Here is a 20,450-nt window from a genome sequence, read left to right as displayed (position 1 = left end):
TTTTTGAACTGGGTGTTTAATTGGTAGCTAATTTGAAATTACCCTGTGACAAACATATTTACAGCCATGGACCAAGGTAAGAGATTTTCATTGGCCGTTACAAAGAAATAAAGGGAGTGGGAAAATTGTCATTCTCCTCTCCCCCAAAACTTCGGCTGCAGCACTGTATAATGACTTCTGCCATTTGTGATTATCTTATTATCTCTTCACTTACTATTTCTTAATCATCCCAATAGCATACTTCCTTAGTATTGTGCATTTACTCGGATACATTGTTTTTGCCAAATGCATTCAGTTATTGTCCTATTTCCATTTCAGTGATTTTGTGACAGTTGCAAGATACCTGTAAAACTTTGAGTGCTTGCATTTAGCATTTTTGAGAACATGGAAACATTTCAAGAGAAACTTAAAAGAGAATCAAGTAAAATAATACAATGGCAAGTGAAAAAGGATTTGCAGTTCAAGCAAATGAAACAAAAATTACAAGAACTTGAAGAATTAGTAGAAAGACAAAGGAAAAGTCTATTACAACAGCAAATGAATTGTGAAGAAGTGTCTCAGGAATATGCTAATGAAGTGAAGCATCAAGAGGAACTCAAAGAAAAGTGAGAACTTTAAATAATGAATCAACACTCATTTTAAATTAAAATTTGTTTTTGAGAAAGGTTAAGGGTGTGAGAGGGTGCAGAAAAATGATATGGTGGAAGGTACTCGTACTTTAGTTGAGAGAAATATGAAACTGAACATGGAACAGATTTTTTGGCCCTGTATGTACTGTTTTCTGAAATGATGTTTGGAGGAATTTCTGTTATTCTTTATTATGCAACCAGAATAACTAGCTCAGACTTATTATATTTCCAACATTTAATTCCCTGTAAGGATCTGTAATCTGTCTTATCTTTTTGTGGTATGAACTCACTATATATCTTTTGTTGTACTCTACTGTTTGTTAAAATATTACCATCATGAAAAAATCAAGCAAGTGACATGTAAGTTTTAGCATTTTCATAACAAGCTGTGTTACATAAATTATTAGAATTACAGGATAACAACAAGTGTGTGGACCCACTCTGGATGTGTGATCTGGTCAGTATTTCCTGAAATACTTTCTTAGGAAAACAATTAAGTGCTGTTGAGCTATACTGACCATTGTGAATCATTGTCGAGCTGTGTCAAACATTGTCTGAGAGATTACTATCCCTTTTACATGACACTGTGTGACTTAAATACTGAGGTTTAAAGGAGACAGTTTATCAGCCCTGATGAACATCTCCCGTCATGTTGTATCTTATTGGTTTTTATTTTGCTTTATCTTTCTAATATCCAAATAATAATGAGAGTAACTGAATATTTTTGTGTTAATGTCATTGACTGATTAATTTGCATGTCATATTCTGTAAATCCTATCATGAAGGAGAGCATTTAGCGATGTGGTTTTTGAAGGGTTCAGGGTGGTCCAAGTGTTACATACCTCGTAGAAGGTCTTGATGACACTGCAGGATGGTAGACAGGGTGGTGAGCATGGAGAACCAGCTCCTTGGCCATCCTGGGATCATATGGACAGTGTAAAAACAACAGATTTATTTAACAAAATTCATTGAGCAGCCAAAGACATTGTCTCGATAGTGGCCAATGCCTTCAGGCAACGGCACCCAAATCACCACAACACGAGTGACTGTGCACGGACGCCAATGGTCAGAGTCACTTGTGTCTGTGGCATTGTGGTTGCAGCTGCAAAAGAGGCTCATTGACAGCAGAGGTACATGGAATCATCGAATGCCAACAGCTGGTGGTAGTAAGTCAGAAGCGAGGTGTCGTCAGGTGCAGTCTGCGAATCAAAGATCCCCAGGTAATGTCCTGGAGTCAACTGGAATTAGCCAGTAGTAGGCCATCTGCTCGAAGGCACCAGACTGCTCGGATTTTAGGCATCAAAGGCATGAATATTGTAGAAAATTGTGTCAAGGTAATGCACTGCATGTTAGGTGGTGTCACTTTGCTCAGGGGAAGAGATGGGAAATGCATACATTCCCTAGAATTAGTTACGTCATGCTTACATACAGACAAAATGCTTGCTGTTTGTCTAAGAATACGAAGAGGATGCAACAGCCAATCAGGCAATTAACATACGATGGTATGGCTATCCACTCAGAACATTAACAGAGGAATAGGGGTTGGAGCTTTTGCAGTATAAAGGAGAAAGTACCCCGCCATTTGTAAATAGCTTCAATGGATCAGGTGAAGTCATACCTGAATGGAGAAATTTCTTCAAACTTATTTTTTATTGCTGTAGTTTTAAATGCAGAGGAGAGACTGGATAGGTGGAAAGAGTACATTGAAGGCCTCTATGAGGGGAGACTTGTCTGATGATGTGACAGAAGAAGAAACAAGAGGTAATATAGAACAGATAGGGGATCCAGTATTAGAATTAGAATATAAAAGAGCTTTGTAAGACTTAAGAGCAAATATGGCAGAAGGGATAGATAACATTCCATCAGAATTTCTAAAATCATCGGGGAAAGTGACAAAAAAATGACTACGTATTCACAATGTTGAGTAGAATGTATGAGTCTGGTGATATTACCATCTGACTCTCTGAGAAACATCATCAACACAGTTCTCAAGATTGCAAGAGCCAACAAGTGTGAGAATTGTTTCACAATCGGCTTAACAGCAAATGCATCCAAGTTGCTGACAAGAATAATATACAGAAGAATGGAAAAGAAAATTGAGGATCTGTTATATGATGCTCAGCTTGGCTTTAGGAAAGGTGACAAGGCAGATGATAATGGAAGCAATGCCGAAGAAAAATCAAGACATGTTCATAGGATTGGTCGACCTGGAAAAAGTGTTCGACAATGTAAAATGGTGCAAGATGTTCGAAATTCTGAGAAAAATAAGGATATACTTTAGAGAAAGATAGGTAATATACAATATGTACAAGAGCCAAGAGGGAACAATAAGTGCGGAAGACTGAGAACGAAGTGCTTGGATTAGAAAGGTTGCAAGACAGAAATGTAGTCTTCCACCGCTGCTGTTCAATCTATACATCAAAGAAGCAATACTGGAAATAAAATAGAAGTTTCAAGAGTGGAATTAAAATTCAAGGTGAAAGGATGTCAATGATAAGATTCACTGATGACGTTGCTATTCTCAGTGAAAGTGAAAATAATTACAGGCTTTGTTGAATGAAATGAATAGTCTAATGATTACAGAATACGGATGGAGAGTAAATCAAAGAAAGATAAAAATAACGAGAAGTAGCAGAAGTAATAATGGGGGGAAACCTTTATTTTAGGACTGGTGATCACAAAACAGATGAAGTAAGGAATTCTGCTACCTCGGCAGCAACATAACCCGTGACGGACAGAGCAAGGAGGACATAAAAAGCAGACTAGCACTGGCAAAAATGGCTTTCCTGGCCAAGAGAAGTCTACTGGTATCAACCATAAGCCAATCTGAGGAAGAAATTTCTGAGAATGTATGTTTGTAGCAGAGAATTGTAGGTTGTGAAATATAGACTGCGGAAAAACTGAAAAAGAAGAGAACTGAAGCATCTGAGATGTGGTGCTACAGAAGAATGTTGTAAACCAGGAAGACTGATAAGGCAAACAATGAGGAGGTTCTCTGCAGGATTGGTGATGAAAGGAACATATGGAAAACACTGACAAAAAGGAGGAACAGGATGGTAGGACAACTGTAAAGGTATCGTGGAATAACTTCCATGGTTCTGGAGGAAGCTGTAGAGGGTAAAAATTGTTGAGGAAGACAGAGTTTGGAATACATCCAACTAATAACTGAGGATGTAAGCTGCAAGTGCTACTCTGAGATCAAGATGTTGGCACAATAGAGGAATTTGTGGTGGACCACATCAAGCTATTCAGAAAACTGATGACGACACAAAAAAAAAGTGTGAATCATATGTCGCAGGAAAAGGTTAGGTAGACCTGTAGAAGGGATGACCTATACTGTGTTTTGGAGATAAATTTTGAGAGGAACACTAGCACTGTCAGGATTGTAAATGATTGAGGAGTGTCCAAACAGTTCTTAGAAGGAATGGTAGTGAATTTTGTTCTCTCATTAGTGAAGAGTTCCCAAAATAATGAAATATCATGAGACATAGCTGGATCATGTGGATTAATGAAATAGATGTGTCCATACAAAAATGAAAGTAGAAAGTAGATCTCAGAGCTTTGCCATTAATAATATGGGCTTGTGATTGTCTCACAGCATGTACTTCACCAGATACTGTATTGCAAAATTCATTTAAAATAAATATAAATGGCCTATGTATACAACTGGGTTAAATCAGTGCAGCAAGATAGTGATGGTCTCTTTAAACCTGAATAGGCAACACACAATTTTTCTCATGTGTGTACTCTAATGTATAGCAGTGATATTGATAGAACCCTCATTTAACCAAATTGAAATGCTACTTATTGGTTGTTTATAAATCTAAAAAAGCAAATAGTTTGGACATTTTTCTGTAAATTTAGTTAAAACACAGCTTAAAACATAGCAATGGTATGCAATGGTTGCATGCTGGAATCATTGCCGTAACTATAATTTAAGTAATAGATAGGAGAAATACCTCAAATGTGACCTGTGACAAAGGTGTGGTTATTGATTGTAAATGAAGTGCTGGCATTCACAATAGGGAACACAGTGAAAAGGGCTTAGAATGAACTTAACTGAATGAGTACTTGGTATAAATGAATTATGTTCATGATTTGAAGTTTTATTGATTTGAAGTTGAAGGAATTAAATAGCTGATAGAAATGATGGATTAATGTGTCTGGTGTAATTCTACAGAGAGTTTGCGGGAAATAATATCTTTTATTCTGTTAAGAAAGTTACATATTTAGGGCGACATCTTTCATCAAAGGACAGGGATATGAGATGTAAGATATCACTTCCATGAAGTGACGTGTTGCACAATGTTTAAAGTATCAACAAATGACACTCACCAACATACAGTTAAATTTTATTAATAGTTTTAGGGAGTTCTGTACATGCATAATCTGTGGAGATCTGGTATGGTTTGTGCATGTTAATGAATGTGAGGGAAGCAGTGTTTCTGCAAGAAGTGGCCACCTCTGTACTTTGGTCAAGCTTTCCAGCACCTGCTTCATCAGGAAAGAGGGAAGGAGAGGGAAAGACGAAAGGATGTGGGTTTTAAGGGAAAGGGTAAGGAGTCATTCCAATCCCGGGAGCAGAAAGACTTACCTCAGGGGGGAAAAAGAACAGGTATACACTCGCGCGAGCGACACACACACACACACACACACACACACACACACACACACACACACACACACACAAAATCAGACATTTGTAAAGGCAAAGAGTTTGGGCAGAGATGTCAGTCGAGGCAGAAGTACAGAGGCAAAGATGTTGTTGAAAGACAGATGAGGTATGAGCGGCGGCAACTTGAAATTACCAGAGGTTGAGGCCTGGTGGGTAACGGGAAGAGAGGATATACTGAAGGGTAAGTTCCCATCTCCGGAGTTGTGACAGGTTGGTGTTAGTGGGAAGTATCTAGATGACCCGGACGGTGTAACACTGTGCCAAGATGTGCTGGCCTGCACCAAGGCATGTTTAGCCACAGGGTGATCCTCATTACCAACAAACACTGTCTACCTGTGTCCATTCATGTGAATGAACAGTTTGTTGCTGGTCATTCCCACATAGAAAGCTTCACAGTGTAGGCAGGTCAGTTGGTAAATCACATGGGTGCTTTCACACGTGGCTCTGCCTTTGATCGTTTACACCTTCTGGGTTACAGGACTTGAGTAGGTGGTGGTGGGAGGGTGCATGGGACAGGTTTTACACTGGGGGTGGTTACAAGGGTAGGAGCCAGAGGGTAGGGAAGATGTTTTGGGGATTTCATAGGGATGAACCAAGAGGTTAGGTGGACTGGTTTAGGGTGTTGTGGTTCCAGATTGTGTTGATTAGTAGTAGTTAACCTTTCCTCCAAACCTCTCTCCAAATCCGAAACCTCTGTCCTATCCAAAGGCCTCACCTTCTGCCCCACTCCCAGATTCAACCAAACAGCCCTCGTCAAAGATTTACTGTCCTACACTCGTACTCTCTGCTGGAAATATCACTTTGCCACGAAGAAAAATAATCCTAATCCTACTCCTAATGATCCAACTCCCCAAGTTACTATCCAAATTGAACCCTGCCTGGAACAGTTACATCCTCCGTCACAGCGGGATCCACCTCCTCTTCCTCAAAATCACCCTCTCCAAATCTTCCAGGAGTTTCTGCATCAGTTTTCAGACAACACTACATACAAAGTTTGCCAAGGTAATCCCACTCCTGATGTCCAGGCGGAGCTACAAGGAATCCTCAGAACCTTAGGCCCCCTACAAAACCCTTCACCTGACTCCATCAACCTCCTGACCCCACCGACACCCTGCACCCCTACCTTCTACCTACTTCCTAAAATTCACAAACCCAATCATCCTGGCCACCCCATTGTAGCTGGTTACCAAGCCCCCACAGAACGTATCTCGGCCTACGTAGATCAACGCCTTCAACCCATTACATGCAGTCTCCCATCCTTCATCAAAGACACCAACCACTTTCTCAAACACCTGGAATCCCTACCCAATCTGTTAACCCCGGAAACCATCCTTGTAAACATTGGTGCCACTTATACACAAATATTCTGCACGTCCAGTGCCTCACTGCGATGGAGCACTTCCTTTCAAGCCGATCGCCTGCCACCCTACCTAAAACCTCTTTCCTCATTACCTTAGCCAGCTTCATCCTGACTCACAACTTCTTCACTTTTGAAAGCCAGACATACCAACAATTAAAGGGAACAGCCATGGGTACCAGAATGGCCCCCTCATACACCAAACTATTTATGGGTCGCTTAGAGGAAGCCTTAACGGCCTTGCCGCAGTGGATACACCGGTTCCCGTGAGATCACTGAAGTTAAGTGCTGTCGGGCGTGGCCGGCACTTGGATGGGTGACCATCTGGGCCACCATGCGTTGTTGCCATTTTTCGGGGTGCACTCAGCTTCATGATGCCAATGAGGAGCTATTCGACCGAATAATAGTGGCTCCGGTCAAAGAAAACAATCAAAACGACCGGGAGAGCGGTGTACTGACCACACGCCCCTCCTATCCGCATCCTCAACTGAGGATGACACGGCGGTTGGATGGTCCCGATGGGCCACTTGTGGCCTGAAGACGGAGTGAGTGCTAGAGGAAGCCTTCTTGGTTACCCAGGCCTGCCAACCCAAAGTTTGGTACAGATTTATTGATGACGTCTTCATGATCTGGACTCACAGTGAAGAAGAACTCCAGAATTTCCTCTCCAACCTCAATTACTTTGGTTCCATCAGATTCACCTGGTCCTACTCCAAATCCCATGCCACTTTCCTTGACGTTGACCTCCATCTGTCCAATGGCCAACTTCACACATCCGTCCACATCAAACCCACCAACAAGCAACAGTACCTCCATTATGACAGCTGCCACACATTCCATATCAAACGGTCCATTCCCTACAGCCTAGGTCTTCGTGGCAAACAAATCTGCTCAAGTGCTGAATCCCTGAATCATTACACCAACCACCTGAAAACAGCTTTCGCATCCCGCAACTACCCTCCCGACCTGGTACAGAAACAAATAACCAGAGCCACTTCCTCATCCCCTCAAACCCAGAACCTCCCACAGAATAACCCCAAAAGTGCCCCATTTCTGACAGGATACTTTCCAGGATTGGATCAGACTCTGAATGTGGCTCTCCAGCAGGGATACGACTACCTCAAATCCTGCCCTGAAATGAGGTCCATCCTTCATGAATTCCTCCCCACTCCACCAAGAGTGTCTTTCTGCCGTCCACCTAACCTTCGTAACCTCTTGGTTCATCCCTATGAAATCCCCAAACCACACTCCCTACCCTCTGGCTCCTACCCTTGTAACCGCCCCCGGTGTAAAACCTGTCCCATGCACCCTCCCACCACCACCTACTCCAGTCCTGTAACCCGGAAGGTGTACACGAACAAAGGCAGAGCCACGTGCGAAAGCACCCATGTGATTTACCAATTGACCTGCCTACACTGTGAAGCTTTCTATGTGGGAATGACCAGCAACAACTGTCCATTCGCATGAATGGATACAGGCAGACAGTGTTTGTTGGTAATGAGGATCACCCTGTGGCTAAACATGCCTTGGTGCATGGCCAGCACATCTTGGCACAGTGTTACACCGTCCGGGTTATCTGGATACTTCCCACTAACACCAACCTATCAGAACTCCGGAGATGGGAACTGTTATATCCTAGCCAGTAATGCCAACCGAGCCCGCTGCCAAAAAGGTTGGCAGCATCAAAGTCCGGACGCCGTCCGCATAAGCAGCACCAGCGATACAGGAAATTGCCGCAAGTCTGCGTGCGCCACCGCTGGCTTCTGGCTTCTTAACCGCTGGAGTTGCGAGCGCTAGGACAGTTCTGGATTCGCCGCTCAGTTGTATACTCGCCACCGAATTGTGTACCTGCTAGTCAGTTGTGTGTTCATCGCAGCAGAGTTGTTGTTTGTCGTCAGCCGACGCTGACCAAGCTGCTCCGACTCGAACTAAACAGATTTCTGTAGACCATGTTCACCACTGTGTTCTGTATCGTCGTTAATAAAGATAAGTACCGACTTTCATTTAATCCGAGTGTTTGGGTTTTCATCTTTCTGTTCACTGTTCCAGCGGACCGGTCGGCCCGCTATTAAAAGTGTGGCGGTGACTTCGTAGGCCGTTTTTACAGCGAAGTGTTGTCGCTACGAAGGCCGTCACAAAAGGAACTTGCCCTTCAATATATCCTCTCTTCCTGTTACCCACCAGGCCTCAACCTCCGGTAATTTCAAGTTACTGCCACTCATACCTCACCTGTCATTCAACAACATCTTTCCCTCTGTACTTCCGCCTCGACTGACATCTCTGCCCAAACTCTTTGCCTTTACAAATGTCTGTGTGTGCGTGTGCGTGTGCGTGTGCGTGTATACCTGTCCTTTTTTCCCCCTAAGGTAAGTCTTTCCTCTCCTGGGATTGGAATGACTCCTTACCCTCTCCCTTAAAACCCACATCCTTCCATCTTTCCCTCTCCTTCCCTCTTTCCTGATGAAGCAACCGTTGGTTGCGAAAGCTTGAATTGTGTGTGTGTGTGTGTGTGTGTGTGTGTGTGTGTGTGTGTGTGTGTGTGTGTGTGTCTATTAACATACCAACACTTTCGTTTGGTAAGTTACATCATCTTTGTTTTTAGACATATTTTTCCCACGTGGAATGTTTCCCATCTCAAGAAATTCTGTGTTTTTAACCTAGCATTGAAACTGAATTTTAGTGTGGTTTACAAAAGACAAATTTTAAAATAATTACTATTTCAAAATATGTTGATTACAAGAACATTATCCCATATGAATTATTGATGTTCAAAAGGTGCAGCTAAATTACTGCTTATGGCTGGTATATAGGTGCCTCAAGAGGAAAGAAGTCATTATTGTGATGTGCTGCCCCCCTCCCTTCCCCACTGCTCACTATTAATTTATCAGTTTATCAGGGGTTTTTTGACACCATCTTCCTCCTCACATCTAGAATTCTCAGCAATTTTTATCCTTTCCTAGCTTGTATTGCCTCCCTGATGGGAGTTTTGAGAGCTGTAAGTTGGAAGAATAGAAGCATGTCTTCAGAATGATACTTCATTTCAAACTAATTTCCCTGGCCCCCTCTCACTGTTATACATTTGATTAGTACTAACAGAATATAAAGCCAACTGTTCTGCGTGTATGCTATCCCAGTGTTCATCTTTGTTGAAACCCTTATTGAGTAAATTTTTACACGTGAACAATATTTGGAAAAGAGAGAGAGAAAGACTTGAGTTAGATAATGGAAATGAACAAAAAGAAGTAGGTAACAGATTTAAAAAATGCTATTAATTATTTTAGCACATACAATTTGAATATAGCAAAGTGCATTTCACTGAAGGCTGGAAAGAGATAAAAGTACCTTTAATGCCATGGGTATCACTGCTTATTCTGACACAACAGCTGAAATCGTGGCTTAAAGTTCATTACTGCACCTTTCATGGTCCCTTGATGTAGTGAAGAACTGAGAAATTTTTAATTGCCACCAGTGTTGAAAATGATGATTAACTGCTTAACCCAAAAGTACCATAACTTCTCTCTGAACACCGAACCTAAAACTGTTCCAAGTTTTTCCTTGAAAATTCAGATTTGTAATTGGAGTCACAGGGCAGCTCTGCAAATCATTCTTGAGATTTTAGGAACAGGTGGTTCAAATGTTCCTTTCCAATAGCAAAAGGTTTCTGAATGCAATCTAACTAATTATAATTTGGTTGTGATAGAAATTAAATCTGAAAATTATTTTTTCATATCAAATTGTTGATTATAATATGCTTAACCAAATCAATATCAAATATAGTATCAAGAATAAAGCTATCTGTACATGAAAACATTTCATATTTTTTATTTTCTGCTTTATGCTCCCAGATATTTAATTTAATCGTAAGAGCCTGGTTTTCGTGTTTCAGTGTAAATATATCGTATTCTCCCCACTCCCACTCTCCTAGAGACATATTTAGCTCGTTCAGTTTTTTAATGATATCTGAGACGATAATTTGTACAGCCAGTTTGTAGTGTGGAAGATATTGACTTATTCAGAATTGCTTTTAGACAAAGATAGTATTATTTGATCTTTTAACACCATCAGTTTCTAAGCCTCTCCTCATGGCATCCATCACACTTCTGTATGCAGTAAAACTGTACTGAAATTTGATTCTATTTCATCAAATAAGTTTGAGAAGAGAAGACTTTTATATGCTTGACATATAATCAGATTGATAATTTTAATTACATTTTGTAATTGAGCATTTAGATCTGCAAAAATTTTCTTACCCAGTAAAGCTTCTTGATGAATCAGACAATCAGTAACACGAGTAGGGCCATTGCTTGCAGATTTAATTTTAATATGAAATCAAGCTATTATCACAGTTGTTGTTCTTCCAGCATCTGTGGTATGTATGTTCAGAACAATTTCATTCATTCTTACTCTCACTGGTAGGTAACACAAGTTCTTTGCCTACAATATGTGGTTTCTTAACCTATTATACAAGAAACTTCATATGGACCAATTTTGGCTTTTCTGTGATTCCAGTAGCCATTCAAAAATCTCTACAGTTTTATTATGATGGAAAGAATTTTTGTATAAGTTTCTATTCTAAGGCTGTACAGACCAGGATTGGTATGCCAATTGGGCAAAATCATGTGAGCATTGAGGCAATCATCCCGCTGATGCACCAGCATATATGCATAATATATGAGCATGTTTGTGTATAGAACTAAATGAGTTTTTTACAAGTGTAAAAAATTACAACTTAAAAACAAAATTTGTTAAGGCAGCAAAAGAAGTGGCAAATAATAGATTTATTTTGGGTAGTGAAAACAAGTGATCAAAGCTGAAACAAGTGCCACAGCAAGTGGTGGTGATATTTCTGAAATCAAGATATAGGACAAAACTGTTGTAAACGTTGCTCAAATTTAAATTTCTGAATTCTTTAATGAATTCTTTATAAATGTAAACAAATCGAACATCAATGTAGGTAATTACACAGATAAGGTAAATTACTGTAATACTGAGCAATTTGAAGGTGAACTTTTCAGTACATTAAGCAAAACTACTGTAAAAGAGCACAACTTCTGTTAAAAGATATAGAAAATATGATACTATCACTAAAAAGTAAACAGCAGGATGGGATTGGTTACCTGTAAAAGTGTTAAAAACAGCCTCTAAAATAATTGCACAGCCACTATCTACAATAATTAATTAGTCCCTTCAAGAAAGTTATTTTCTAGACACACTTAAGTATGCAGTAGTTAAGCCACTATTCAAAAAAAGGCGCAAAAGAATATATGGGAAACTATCGCACAATCTCTCTTCTTCCACCACTATCAAAAATATTTGAAAAGGTAGTTACAAAACAAATTCAAAATTTCATTGAAAAATTTAAAATAATCTCAAAGAATCAGTATGGATTTTAAAAAGGCAAAACACGCAATATCTGCTATAAACCATTTTGTATATAAAATTAGCTCCTCTCTAGACAACCTACTGCATGCCACAGCAACTTTTTGTGACCTATCAAAAACCTTTGGTAGTGTGAACCACTCCTCGTTAGTCTTTAAACTGGAAAAATACAGAATTAGAGCTACTGTATTAGAAGGGTTAAGTCCTTCCTAACCAATCGAAGACAAAGAGTGGTTATACCATCAGAGAGAGGAACTTATACTTTAGAATGGAAAACTATTTCACAAGGAATGCCACAATGTTCTGTCTTTGATCCCATTCTGTTTCTATTTTACATAAATAATCTACCACGTAATATTGTCACTCAGTTTTATTTGCAGATGACACATCTGTAATCACCGAAAGTAATAGCACTGACCAAATTCCTCAAACTGTGTTAAATACTTTAGAAAAATTAGATACCTGGTTTGCTTGAAATGGATTAAAATTAAGTGTGTAAAAGATTCAGTTAATGCAGTTTAAAACAAAACAAGCAGGATTAAATTATGTTCAAATCAATCGCAAAAACCAGGATTTCCAGGAAGGTAGCTGTTTGAAATTCCTAAGAATGCAACTGGTTAAAAATCATGGGACTCACATATACAGTACCTTGGAAATAAATTAAATAGCATAGCATTTGCGATGAAAATATTGTACAACGGTAGCAGTATGGACATAAGAAAAGTAGTACATCACAGCTACTTCGAATTAGTAATATGGTGCGGAATTGTATTTTGGGGTACCTCTTGCTGCATGTGCCGAATATTAAAATTTTGGAAAACCATAATTAGAAATTTGCTACTTCGAAATAACTCTGAAAACAGTAGAGAACAAAATATTTATATGTACAACTAATATACCAAAAGTAGTGGAGAGGTGGCAGATGTTTTATGTTAAAGCTCCCTCTTAGTGTGTTAAAATTTAGCTGACACCCACACACTTATGGGCTCCCTTTAACTTGCAAAAAAGATGAAAATATGATATTTAGGTTAATTTTTACACTTACATTTTTTTCTGATTTGGAAAGTTACAGAATGCTATCTTTTCTGCCATATTACCAGATACTACTAATATAATTACAAACAGTATCTTCTCTGCTCCAGCTATCTGTATTATGTAAATATTTATTACTAAAATAGTATGAGTTTTTATGAATTACTTACTCAAAAACCCCTATCTGAAAACTTTTGAGAATTACCCAAAATATTGTTTGGTTAATATGTTAGCAGTCAGTGCAAACAGAGTGGGCAACATTTCTCTGTGTAAAGTGTTAAAATTTTTTTGACATTTTGCATATTTTGCATCACTGAATTTCTAGTATAAAATATGCATGTTGGCAACACTGTTTCCAGTGCTCTTCTGTTTATAACAAATGAGTGAGAACTTGCACATAAACCATTCTGCATCGAGTTTTATGTTTGGTTTGAACTTTTTTTTACATTCAATGTCAGTGAGTAAATACAGTAGTGAAAGAGTGAGGGGGGTGTATGGACTATGAAAAAGATACAAGAAGGTGGTGTTTAATTAACAAAAGTGAAGAATACTTCACAGTTATTCGAAATCTGTCAGAGGTATTCCAGAAATATCTTCATCCTCAAGTAACAGTATTATCATGACATCGATTGTGCAGGAATTGCTATGCTCACTACAAGAAGAAATTTAATGACAACCCACCTGAACGATCACCATCACCTGAATGTGAAACTGAAGACATTTCAGATGTTTATATACCTGGGTGTAAAGTTGTTGATGCATTGAATGTTAGCATACTATACCCACTCTTAAACATCCAGGAAAGGTAAGAAGCACAAGACAAATACAGTATGTAATTAAAAGTGGAAGAAATTGAAACAAATTTTACACAAGCAAATGTCATCAAAACTTTGTGAAGTGTATACTGTAAATGCACTTGGTGCTGAACCTGAAGATAGTGATATGTGCATGAATGTGATATTTTGTTTCAAAACCTAAATACTGCTATCTCAGCAGCCACTATACTGAGAAGGTACAGTCACTGACACTGATACCAGGTAGCTACTCAAAGCAACAGATACAGAAATACGTACCCACAGCATCACATTATTTGATTTCAAAAGCTCATGATATAAAGAATGAGAAAGGTATTTGGGCATGCCCAGATTCTTACTGTGGGCATGCATTGCAAGGTGATATGCTTACCGTTGCTCTAGAATATTACATAAGTGATGACAAAGATTGCAGCAGGCAAAGTCCTAACCAGGCTGATGGTATCTCTGTTAGTGGAAATAGTGAAAAGGTTAAAAGATATATGACAAAATCAATAAGAGAAGCAGATTTACTAATGAAAAAGGAGAATACAAGTTTAAAAATTGGTCTCACAAAATTCTACTCCTTACGACCAAAATAGGTAAAAAACCAGCCAGTGCAGGAACTGTGCATATGTGTTTACTGCACTAATTTGAAACCTCTTTGCTTTGCCATAAGCAATGTCACAGAAAAGTACACAGAGATGGGCCTGATTCTTTTGTGTATATGTCAAGAGCCACAAGATAAATGTTGCAGGAATGTGCATTGTGTCCTGGTGCTGAAGTGATGGCTGTTGAAGCATTGACAATGATGTAACCTATGCATTGTGGGAGGAAAGAGAGTTGGTGAAGAAGACAATAGAGCCAGAGAAGTTTGTTACAGAGGTTAGACATTGGGTCATGAAAGGAACAGCTCATCATCATATCCGGAAGATTCGGAGACAGACCATAGTAGAAGTAAAATCAGCCACATCCCTGAATACTGACACATTTCTTCATTTCAACTTTGATGAGAACTGGTCTGTTGAACTAAATTCGAAGTTACCACTGGCACTTATCACAGGTATCAATATTCTCATGGTGCTCACTTCCTTGGAACATCACACTGTTTTGCTATTGTCAGCGATGATATTATTCATGACAGTACTCATGCATCCTACGCTGTCAGTACGATAACTGATGACATAGCATCTAGAGGCCATGCAATTCCTAAGCATGTGTATGTGACTAATGATGTAGTGTCTCATTTTAAAAACCACTTTCAGCTTTATGATCTTGGTCAACACTGTAGTACAGGAATTAAGACAAAAACTGGATAGTTGCACCAACAGGTCATGGAAAAAGTGCATGTGATGGGGTAAGAGGTCTCTGTAAACATCTTGCAACAAGATGTAATCTTCAGCATGAAGCTGTTGATGCTATAAGAGATCTACTGGATTTGTACACACTATATCAACATTAGTAACGAACCTGAAACTCTTAATTCTAAATGAAAGTACATTAAGGGAATTCTGTTTAAAAAAGAGAGAAGAGTGGTCTGCTATGAAGCTTGTGGTGGGAATTCAATCAAGTCATTACTGGGTTGCTTCCTGGAGTGTCACATACATTGCAAGAATGGTCCTCCACGAAATGCAGCCTGTTACTCTGTGAAAAATGCAGAGACTATAGTAAACAGCAGAAGACTTTATTTCCTGTGTGTATGACAATCAGTGGTGGGTGGGACTAGTAATAAGTGTGTCTCATGAGCTGCAAGATATAACCATCTCCGTTATAACACCATATCATCTTGCCATTACTTTCAAATGGCCATCATCAAAAGATGAGTGTGCAGTTCCCATGTCCCAAGTACTGCTCTTGTTGGATCATACTTGTCCGTGTGCAAATTCAGCTCAGTTATACAATTTCAATGAGAAGTAGGTGAAAAAAAAAAAAAAAAAAAAAAAAACGAATGAACTCTTTTCAGCAGAACTGTGTTGATTGTTACATTGTAGACAATTAATTCAAGGCAACTCATGAAGAAGTAAAATGATGATAGAAGACAATAATAATTTGCGAATAGTATCATAAAAAGAAAAATGGGTGTAAAATTCTATACTGTATCTCATTTTTGTTATAAAATGTTTTCGAGCAAAATTATGAATTGTGTTCCCACTCACTTATAATGCTGTAAAGTAATTATTTTGATTCAGGAATATCAGTTTCCATGACATTTACTTAAAATCAGCACTCAATTTAAATAGTTAAGTGACCACAATTTTTTGAGCTTGTGAGTAAAGCTATGTCTAGTTAAAAATTGTCTCACATTTTGTATAGATAGCTATTGTCCACACTGATTGTACATTCCCTAAGTACGATGACCAACTAATACACCAGGAAATTTTTAGAACATTTAGGATGGGGGTTTTGGAGAAAATAATTTCTAAATAACCAAAAAAATTTCAGATTCTGTTCATCTTTATGTACAAATATTCTGAAAGTTTAAGAATTTCATGCATTAATGTCATAGCTGACAGCAGTCCTTTCTCTTTATCATTTCTCAAGACAGTTAACATTCCCTAACTATTCATACTTTCAAAACATAATTTTGAAATTCCAAAAAATTACAAATTTTCATAGTTTCTAAAAAAAAATTGAAATAAAGCTTAGAGGTGTGTATGTATTAATCATGTCTCATTGTATTGGGAATAAAGTATTTATTGAAAATAAATTTCGTTACGACATTTTCACAAATACTCTCATTTATAGAGGTCTGTAGTGTTTTAATAAATCATCATAAAATCAAAATATTGTAGTTTTGGAGAGGTATCATGTGAAACTTCAACATATATCATTTTCAGCAGACTTTGAAATAGTGATATAACACATTCTCCGTTGACCTGCATGATTTAAGATGAAATCAACCAGCAAATCATTTTCAATATGATTACAACACCACAAATCAAAATAATTTTATGCTGCCCATCCCTCGGTTCAAAACGTTTTGCCCGAACTCCACACTAAACGAGATATATTCAAAAAATTCTGGAACATTTGCAATGTAGTGCCAGTGGTGTGTTGGAGCGAAATGCGGTTGGCATCCCTGCAAACACCTGTGTTTAATGTGTGAGTGCCAGAAGTTTCATTGCTGTATGTCTGTTAGTTGCTGTTCAGTGCTGTATCGGGTAGAACATTGTGTCACACAGTTAGCTAATTTCGAGATGGCAGAGTTAGAGGAGCAACGTGTTTGCATTAAATTTTGTGTGAAACTCAAGAAAACCTTTACAGACACACACCTACTGATACAGAAAGCCTACGGTGATGAGTGCTTGATCTGTGCTCAGGTGTTACAAATGGTTCACATGCTTTAAAAATGGAAGTTAAAGATGACCCTCATTCAGGACACCCTTTGACGTGTCCGGACTATGCTCATGTCAGGAACGTCAGTGAAATTATGCGTGCCAATCAAAGGCAGGCTCACTGAAAGATTGCAGAAGAATGGAACATTTCAGTTGGATCATGTCATGAAATCATGACACAACATCTTGTAATGCCTCATGTTGCCACCAGGTTCGTCCCACGGCTCATGAGTCAAGGCCAGAACGACCTTTGCCTTGCAATATGTGAAGAGCTTTTTGATTGCATAAATGAGAATGAGATGTTCCTTGAGAGAATCATAACTAGTGATGAGTTGTGGGTCTTTGGTTATGATGCTGAGACCAAGGTTCAATCTTCAGTGGGTTGGGAAAGGTTCTCAAAGACCAACAAAAGCTCGTCAGGTAAGGCCAAATGTCAAAGCCTTGTTGCTAGTTTTATTTGACTTTGAAGAATTTGTTCACCATTAATTAATGCCACAGGGACACACTGTCAATTAATGGTACTATTGGAACATGTTGTGATGCCTGCAAAAAAAATAAGTGAGAAGAAAACAGCCTGAAATGTGGCGAGACAGTTCATGGCTCTTTTATCACAATAATGCACCTGCACATTTGTCCCTGTTGATGTATCACTGTTGCACAAAATACACTCCTGGAAATGGAAAAAAGAACACATTGACACCGGTGTGTCAGACTCACCATACTTGCTCCGGACACTGCGAGAGGGCTGTACAAGCAATGATCACACGCACGGCACAGCGGACACACCAGGAACCGCGGTGTTGGCCGTCGAATGGCGCTAGCTGCGCAGCATTTGTGCACCGCCGCCGTCAGTGTCAGCCAGTTTGCCGTGGCATACGGAGCTCCATCGCAGTCTTTAACACTGGTAGCATGCCGCGACAGCGTGGACGTGAACCGTATGTGCAGTTGACGGACTTTGAGCGAGGGCGTATAGTGGGCATGCGGGAGGCCGGGTGGACGTACCGCCGAATTGCTCAACACGTGGGGCGTGAGGTCTCCACAGTACATCGATGTTGTCGCCAGTGGTCGGCGGAAGGTGCACGTGCCCGTCGACCTGGGACCGGGCCGCAGCGACGCACGGATGCACGCCAAGACCGTAGGATCCTACGCAGTGCCGTAGGGGACCGCACCACCACTTCCCAGCAAATTAGGGACACTGTTGCTCCTGGGGTATTGGCGAGGACCATTCGCAACTGTCTCCATGAAGCTGGGCTACGGTCCCGCACACCGTTAGGCCGTCTTCCGCTCACGCCCCAACATCGTGCAGCCCGCCTCCAGTGGTGTCGCGACAGGCGTGAATGGAGGGACGAATGGAGACGTGTCGTCTTCAGCGATGAGAGTCGCTTCTGCCTTGGTGCCAATGATGGTCGTATGCGTGTTTGGCGCCGTGCAGGTGAGCGCCACAATCAGGACTGCATCGACCGAGGCACACAGGGCCAACACCCGGCATCATGGTGTGGGGAACGATCTCCTACACTGGCCGTACACCACTGGTGATCGTGGAGGGGACACTGAATAGTGCACGGTACATCCAAACCGTCATCGAACCCATCGTTCTACCATTCCTAGACCGGCAAGGGAACTTGCTGTTCCAACAGGACAATGCACGTCCGCATGTATCCCGTGCCACCCAATGTGCTCTAGAAGGTGTAAGTCAACTACCCTGGCCAGCAAGATCTCCGGATCTGTCCCCCATTGAGCATGTTTGGGACTGGATGAAGCGTCGTCTCACGCGGTCTTCACGTCCAGCACGAACGCTGGTCCAACTGAGTCGCCAGGTGGAAATGGCATGGCAAGCCGTTCCACAGGACTACATCCAGCATCTCTACAATCGTCTCAATGGGAGAATAGCAGCCTGCATTGCTGCGAAAGGTGGATATACACTGTACTAGTGCCGACATTGTGCATGCTCTGTTGCCTGTGTCTATGTGCCTGTGGTTCTGTCAGTGTGATCATGTGATGTATCTGACCCCAGGAATGTGTCAATAAAGTTTCCCCTTCCTGGGACAATGAATTCACGGTGTTCTTATTTCAATTTCCAGGAGTGTATGATATCACTGTACTGCCTTATCCTCCCCACTCTCCAGATCTGGCCTCTGCAGACTTTTTTTAATTTCCAAAGTTGAAAATCCGTTTAAAAGGATGAAGATTTGCAGTGGTGGACTAGATAAAAGAAAATTCACAGGTAGCATTTTGTGTGATCCAGCCAGAGGTGGACCAAGACTGCTTCCAGAAATGGAAACGGCATTAGGAATGGTGTATCAATCATGGAGGAGAGTATTTCAGAGGAGATGATGCACAGTAAGTAACAAATAAATGTAGAAAAATTTTGTGGACAAAGTTCTGGAATTTTTTGAAAAGACCTCATATGGGTATGAAAATTTGTAGCAAAGTGAAAGGAAGAAAATTGCTCAATATAAATACTGAAATGCTGAAAAAAGCTTTATATGAGAAACTAGTGCAGAAATGTTACTATTCAGTAGAAGAATTCGTGAAGGACAACCTGAAAGTTCGAGCAGGAGAGAGCAATATTTAGGACTGTTAATTTTTAAAATTTTGTTACTTTCTATCAAAAATTATTAGTTGTATATTAAATACATATTCAGTAGAGTATATTATGTTAATGATATCATAAGAAAAATGTAAACCAATTTTCGTGTTTTGACTGAGATCCAAAAAGCATTTGACTCAGTGCCATTCCTATGATTTTTGTCAAAAGTATGACCATATAGGGTATCAAATGAAATTTGTGACTGGATTGAGGACTTTTTGATAGGGAGGACACAGCATGTTGTCTTGGATGGAGAGTCATTGTCAGATGTAGAAGTAACTTAGGGTGTGCCCCAGGGAAATGTGTTGAGACCTTTGCTGTTCATATTGTACCAGGTGGTTATAATTAAACTTTCCCCATTTAACACTTTATAACATGGAAACTAATTAGCATATGAGTACCAAACTTGATAGCATAAATGTCCAGAGTATGAGATGCATGATTTCTATGTGTCACAGTGCCACTGTCCAGTCCCAACTATGGCCACCAGGTGCCATGATCAGTCATTGGGACTCAGTCTCACACACCTGCCCAGTCGGAATGCACTTGTTGACATGTCAACATGAGCTTGGACAAAAGGAGCAGGGCATTATTGGTGAAGTTCTATTACGAAAACAACAGTAATGCTGCAGCTGTACTTGGAGAATATCACCAGCTGAAAA

The 20,450-nt window shown here is 40.0% G+C and overlaps 1 protein-coding gene across 1 annotated transcript in view; it reads left to right on the top strand.

The window, feature by feature from the left end:
• Window positions 1–324: 324 nt before the first annotated feature.
• The window catches only part of LOC126253195 (myosin-11-like), a 194,733-nt gene continuing 174,607 nt past the window's right edge, over window positions 325–20,450 (top strand). Inside the window, exon 1 of the mRNA XM_049954361.1 lies at window positions 325–605. Within this exon, the coding sequence (XP_049810318.1) occupies window positions 385–605 (221 nt within the window). The 5' untranslated portion in view covers window positions 325–384. The remainder of the gene's footprint in view (window positions 606–20,450) is intronic.

This window comes from Schistocerca nitens, chromosome 4, assembly GCF_023898315.1.
Source record: "Schistocerca nitens isolate TAMUIC-IGC-003100 chromosome 4, iqSchNite1.1, whole genome shotgun sequence".
NCBI classification, from domain to species: Eukaryota; Metazoa; Arthropoda; class Insecta; order Orthoptera; family Acrididae; genus Schistocerca; species Schistocerca nitens.
The sequence above is the reverse complement of the archived record's forward strand: the minus strand, read 5'-3'. Positions and strand labels throughout refer to the sequence as shown.